The 6,598-nt window shown below is 40.4% G+C and overlaps 1 protein-coding gene across 1 annotated transcript; it reads right to left on the bottom strand.

Annotated features, from left to right (window-relative positions):
* Positions 1 to 579: 579 nt before the first annotated feature.
* Positions 580 to 1,868, bottom strand: nkx2.2b (NK2 homeobox 2b). Its single transcript, XM_053444798.1, has 3 exons — positions 1,622 to 1,868; positions 675 to 1,151; positions 580 to 620 (listed from the first exon to the last, which is right to left on the bottom strand). Exons 1-3 carry the CDS (start codon positions 1,866 to 1,868, stop codon positions 580 to 582), a joined length of 765 nt encoding a protein of 254 aa, XP_053300773.1.
* Positions 1,869 to 6,598: the final 4,730 nt, after the last annotated feature.

Genomic DNA, 6,598 nt, shown 5'->3' with positions numbered 1-6,598 from the left:
GAGCTAATATATATATATATATTAAAGTCTGAAATGAAATCACACCTGCTCCCACTTTTATTAACCATCATAAATATCCAGTTTATTACAAAACACCTCACGTCAACATTATAAATAGATTTTATAAAACACAATGAGAACCACAACAAACTGATTCCAGAACAGTCAGAGCGTCCTCGACTCTCTGAGCACATCAACTGATTCCAGAACAGTCAGAGCGTCCTCGACTCTCTGAGCACAACAACTGCTTCCAGAACAGTCAGATCTGAGCACATCCAACAAGCAGCTGCTCACTTTGACTCGTTTTTCACATCTGGAGGAAAAGAAGCTTTAAAAATACCAATAAAGAATCAACAGGTTTCCAGCGACACAGAAAAAAATGCTAATCAGAAACCAGCAGAAATAAGATTTTTACATCTTGTTTACAGAAACCAGACTTTCTGGAAAATACACATTTTCTGATTATAACAACAAGATTTTACCAAACTCCATTTATAAAAGTTGTATATTTCTCACTTAGTGAATTTTCTTGGGGGTCGTTGTTCCTCACGTGAACTGGTTCTGGCTCAGTCCCAGTCCTCACCAGCTCCAGTGGTACATGTGCGCCAGCTGCGGCACCCCGGGGTGCTGCGGCGGCAGGCCGGGGTGCAGGCCGGGGTGCAGGCCGGGGTGCAGGCCGGGGGGCTCGGGCCCGTAGGGGTGCAGCAGCGGGGAGCAGGCGCACAGCGGCAGGCTGAGGCCGGACCGGAGAGGCCCCTCCAGGTCCTGGACCGTCTTCCCGTCCTGCACCAGCAGCGGGATGGCGACCCGGCGGCCCGGCAGCAGCTGCAGCGCCTCCAGGCCGCGCTCGGCCCGGGCCCGCTTCATCTTGTAGCGGTGGTTCTGGAACCAGATCTTCACCTGGTTCGGGGTGAGGCGGATCAGCCCGGCCAGGTGCTCCCGCTCCGGGGCGGACAGGTAGCGCTGCTGCCGGAAGCGACGCTCCAGCTCGAAGGTCTGCGCCTTGGAGAACAGCACGCGCCGCTTCCGGCCGCGGCTCTTCTGCGCCTCTGCCCCCCCCGAGTCCCGGAGGCCCCCCCCGTCCGGGGACTGGTCCGCGAACCGCTGCGGGGATTTGGGCTCAGGTCGAGGCTTGAAGGAGAGACCGTGTACTGCAGGGGGACAAGTAATCGGATTACTCTCTGGACTCTGTTACTCTGAAACTGAAAAGTATTAGTTTTCTATTCAGCTTCATGTGAATTTTAAGATAAACACGTTTTAAAGTTGATCCATGTCCTCCTGCTCTGCTCAGCATGAAATACATAAATCAGCTGATTGATCAGAATAATGTAAAATAAGATCTTAATCTAATTCAAAAAACACGAGGACACATCCACTTAGAAGATATGAAGATGAACTGATGCTCTGAAGTCATTTTTTAACTTAGTGATAAAAGTGAAAATACATTTATAACATATTTCAGATGGATATTGATATTTCAAAAGGTTAATACAGTTTCGTGTAGATTCTTTTAAGACGTCAGATTTAAACTTTAGAAGCAGAAATGAGTTAAAGTCCAAGTTGCACGTGCAGGTGAATTAAATGATGAATTAAATTTATGTTTATGATTCAATGTGCTCACGTGAGAAGGTCAGGCTCCCGGCCCCGCGGCTCCACCGGCCCAGGATCCCGGTTCCTCCGCCGCCGAGCGCACTCAGGCCCCGCGCGTTAAATCCCCGGTTCTGCGGGTTCTCCGAGCCCGAGACCTCCGGGTCGTCCTCCTCCGTCTCCTCGGTCCCGGAGCCGCCGCTGGACCTGCCCGTCGGGTCCGGGAGATCCAGGATGTCGCGCACGGAGAACCCGGTTCTTGTGATTGTGCCAAAAGACATGGCGCGCGTGGAAGGAAGGAGAGGCGAGGCGAAGGAAGCGGAGGGTTGCAGGTTCGAGTCCGCGATGCTTCAGCGGCTGCAGCCCGTCAAAGAGGAGCCGACACCGGAGGACCTGCGTCCATGGAGGTCGTCAAATGAAGCGGGAGCCCGGAGCTGCTCGGGCCGACCGGAGGAGAGGGTCTACCGGCATGAAACACACATGAGGGGGACGTGAGGAGCGCGTGTCCTCCGTCCTTTTAACGACGCGTGTGTGTGTCTGTCTGTGTGCGTGTGTGCGTGTGTGTCTGTGTGTGTAAACCGTTAAAAGGACGGAGGCGGGTCCCGGGAGTCAAGAGGAAGAGGGTGTGAAACTGAACCGGGATCAGATCCGGGAGGAGATGAAGATTAATGAGGATTAGAAAGAGAAACAACAGATTTACATTTAATAGACACTGATCCACTGCAGAAGAAGAATCATAAACATCCTGGAATAAGGTTTTTTATTCAGAGGAAGAAACGTAAAGAAGTCAAATTAATAAGTAGAAATATTAAATGAAAAATACAATGACTCATTAAATGCTTCTTTAAGTTGGTTGAACATAATTAATTTAAGTTAATTATTTGTCAAGTCATCGTAAACCAACAAATCAACATTAAAATCCACCTGAACGAGAGTTAATTAATAAATAAACAACACAGGACAATCAATAAAGTTCTTCTGATTTGTTTTCTTAATATAATTAACTAAACTTTTAAAAGCACAGTCAGACACTTGCATTATATTAGATTATGAAACGTTTCTCAGCAGATGAAACGAGCTGAAGGTGGACCACTGATCTGAGATCTGAGTGTTTCTCATGATGTTTGTTGTTGGGATCAACTGAAGAGTCTCTCACTTCATATCTGTTTGTTCTTAATAATCACTGTGATCCTTTGATTCTCCTGAGTGCAAAACAAACTCCGACCTTTTCATGGTGAAGTTTGAATCTGGATTTTAAAAGCCTGTATTCAGTGATGAAGGAACTTAGACTCACTGAGTGTTTGTCACTGTGGTCTTTAGTTAATAGATGATTTAATAACTAATAAGGGAAACACTGAGTCTGAGAGTAACAGTCTTCAGTCATTGTTTGTGATGGAACTATTTGATAACGGTGTGTATCCCTCCGCCTGCTGCAGCACCTCAGGCTGTCAGGCAGGTTCAGCTGCACATCACTGGTCCCTGCAGAGGAAGATTTAACCAGTTCCCAGGGCCCTTCCCATGCTGGGGCCCCAGTTAAATCGTTAAATCATGTTTTCAAGCATAAATATTAAAACATGATGCTTCCTTATTATGAAAAATTAAACCTATATCAACTGTTGCTTCAGGAAACTGTTGTGGACGATCTTCAGATTTCTGATATATTTATACTAAAGATTCGTTATAAAGAAAAGTCAGCAGCATGTTGACGTCTTGAGAATCTTGAGTTTCAGACCTGAAGTTCAACAGTTGATTGATTTTGAACATTTCATCTTTGATTTGTGTTTTTCAAATGTTCCTTTTGTCTCAAGAAAGAAAAGCAATTCATCAAACTGCTTTTTTCTTATTACAAGCAAAAAAATAAGAAGCAGCGTAAAATGTTCAGTGAACAAACAATATATTATTATTATTCTTATTAATATGTTAAATCAGAATATGAGTTAACAGTTTATTAAAAGATTTAAAATGTCTAAGAAGGATTTTTAAAAAAAGGATCTTTGAGAATCTTCTTTTGGATTTGTCTTTCTGGTTAGTTTACTGTGTGATGTGTGTGCCAATGAGTTGTGTTTGTGTGTGTCGGTGTGTGTGTGTGTGTGTGTGTGTGTGTGTGTGTGTGTGTGTGTGTGTGTGGGTGTCGGTGTGTGTGTGTGTGTGTGTGTGTGTGTGTGTGTGTGCGCCTGCTGGGTGGTCGAACTCTGCAAACAAACACACGACGAGCCGACGGCCACAAAGACGGCACAGCCTCCACATTTATCCCATTTATTCCCCCTGAACACTTTATAATGGCCTGACTGACACACACACAGACACACACACACACACTCGCGCACACACAAACACACACACACACACACACTCTCACTATCTGCTGGGAATACATGTGAGGCTGCTGGGAGTTGTCATGGTATTCACACTGCAGCCTTCAATAGACTGTCCTCTATATTCATGACCACACACACAGACGTGCACAGACACACACAGACGTGCACAGACACACACACCAGTTTAGCTTATTTTAACAAATAATAGAATAACATTTGAAAAGAAATTTAAATTATTAAATTGTTACTAAACCAGGAAAACCAGTCTAATGAAATGTGAAAAAATGAAGAATTTACTAAATGTAACATGTTAAAATGAAATTATAAATAATAAATATCGTTTTGTTAGTATGGAAACAAATACTTTAAATATTAATAATCAAATAAATAAGATAAAATAGATAAATTGGAAGATAAATAGAAAAGACAATAAAAGACATTGATATACCAAAATAACATAAGATCACTATTCAAATAAAAGTTAAAAAAGAGAATGTATTTACAATTGGACAAAATAAATAAAAATAGATAAATGTTGTGATTCACATGTTCTTTATTTTGTTTAAATAAAACAAATATGAAACAGGTGAATAACAAATCTGATTGAAACTAGAATAAAACAAAACATATCATGAAAAATGAAAAACAACATTTTAAACCAGTTTTCTGAGCTTTAATTTTCCTACTTTTCTAAAATCATTTCATTCTGTCATATTTAATAAGAACAGTTCACATATGAAGAACAAGTGAACTCAGCACATCTGGATTGAAAAGTAAAAAACTAAATAGGAAATAGTAAAAAGGAAACATATCAGATATTTTTTTCCTGAAAACAGAAAAAGACAAATCATGAATCTTAGTCCCTTCACGTAATAATATTATTTTATTTAGAGATGCAGAACCTCCCATAACCTCCAGGGGGCCCCTCTGCTCAAACCTGAGCTCAGACTGCCCTCTGGTGTCTGACTGAGGAACTGCAGCTCAGACACGTCAGCACATTTTCATTTAAAAAGAAAATCTGAACCTGAACAATTATAAAGAAAAATGAAAATGTTTGAAACAGAAAAAAATTCTGTTCAGAGATCCGATCGGTTTTTGTTGAGGTGAACGATCTGTAATCCTGTGATGATTATTATTATTATTGTGCAGCTGCTTAAAGAAATGACATTTTCACAAGTTATCACTGTGTAACTTTTAATTCTCCACCCTCCCTCATTGTTCTCTGATCATTTTCTAAATAAATCTAATTGAAGTTCCCCAAAACGTTCTTCACGTAATTGTGGAACTAATTCTAGGAAGGTTTTTGTTTGTTAAATTCTTCTCTGAAGTGTTGTCAATAAGTAAAAATCATTTTAACATGATCAGATTAAATTATACATAATCTCTGATCATATGACTGGAAGTGTGTGAACATCTAAACTCACCCAACTGGTGCCAAACTGAACATAAACATAATTTATACGTTAAAGATAAATTACAGGCCAGTCAACTTCAAATTGAAGTTTCCAATGTGAGGGAAACTGTGATTCGTGAATTAGACCAATAGGAGGCGCTGTTGCATTATAAATAAACTCAGTGTTTTCAGTAACTCCTCTCACTTTCTAAATCACGTGTCTGTTTACAGACGACCTCTGGTGACGTGTGATCGTCCTCCATCGTGTTTCTCTGACGCCTCAGAGACGTCCACACTAAGAAGAAGGTGTCCACCGGATTCTTCAGAACTTCCAGGTTCGTTGGACTCACTCACAGGAGACACGGGAATGTTCTGAACATCAGTTTCATGACGTCCAGTGAAGCTGCAATGAACTGTGGGATCCAGTTACAGCTTCACATACAAGATACACACAACAACCACAAAGAGACAAAATAACCACAAAGAGACAAAATAACCACAAGAGACAAAACCACCACAAAGATACAGAAATTAGTTTGAAAAGACACATTTCTGAAACAGAAATTTGAACAACATGTCAACAAAGAGACACAAAATGAACTTGAATGGACACAACATGACGCAAAGAAACACAAAGACACAAAACCTCAGTCTTGACCTTTGACACATGAACGTGTGGAACTGTGAAAACTTTGACTCATCTACAGAAACATTTATTATTTACAACTTTAAACTCTTTTGTTTCTGATTTAGATTCAAGGTTCTACAAATTAAAAACCAACAATTATCACTTTTTGCGTTTTAATTTCATTAAATAAACAAATAAAATAAATAAGATCAATTTCACAAAATATTTACAGCTAATTTAGTAATTTTCCTCAGATTTATTTTTAATAAAGTTCTTCCAAAGAAATTAAACAATCTTTTTATTCAAGTGTTTTTTTATTTCCCAATTGCAAATTACTGAAGGAAATTTAATTATTAGATTAATTTAAATCATTAGATGAATATTTAATGAAAGAATTCGTTTTTAAATCCAGACTTTTAATAAATTAATTTAAGAGTTAAACATAAATTTATTCTTTTAAACTGAGTCATGCACTTTGTTTTTGTTTTCAAAGACGTGGCAGAAATAAATTCTCTCTGTTCATCTCCCGTTGCTGATTGGTTCCGAATAAAAACCATCAGCCAATGAGAAACGAGTACGATGACCGAGCCCTCGGGGTCATTTACAGAAAACATGCTAATGCTGAAGTGGACCAATCACAGAGGGACAAGGGATTCAGGTGGAACGGGATTG

This window comes from Pleuronectes platessa, chromosome 17 (assembly GCF_947347685.1).
Source record: "Pleuronectes platessa chromosome 17, fPlePla1.1, whole genome shotgun sequence".
In the NCBI taxonomy this organism is placed as follows: domain Eukaryota; kingdom Metazoa; phylum Chordata; class Actinopteri; order Pleuronectiformes; family Pleuronectidae; genus Pleuronectes; species Pleuronectes platessa.
The sequence above is the reverse complement of the archived record's forward strand: the minus strand, read 5'-3'. Positions and strand labels throughout refer to the sequence as shown.

Excerpts from the sequence above, each read along its gene's own strand:
- nkx2.2b (XM_053444798.1), bottom strand. The coding sequence starts at position 1,868 with ATGTCTTTTGGCACAATCACAAGAACCGGGTTCTCCGTGCGCGACATC. Across the intron at positions 1,152-1,621 it reads CGGGAGCCTGACCTTCTCAC|TACACGGTCTCTCCTTCAAG; the intron begins GTGAGCACATTG and ends GTCCCCCTGCAG. Across the intron at positions 621-674 it reads CGGGCCCGAGCCCCCCGGCC|GGGTGCCGCAGCTGGCGCAC; the intron begins TGCACCCCGGCC and ends CGCAGCACCCCG.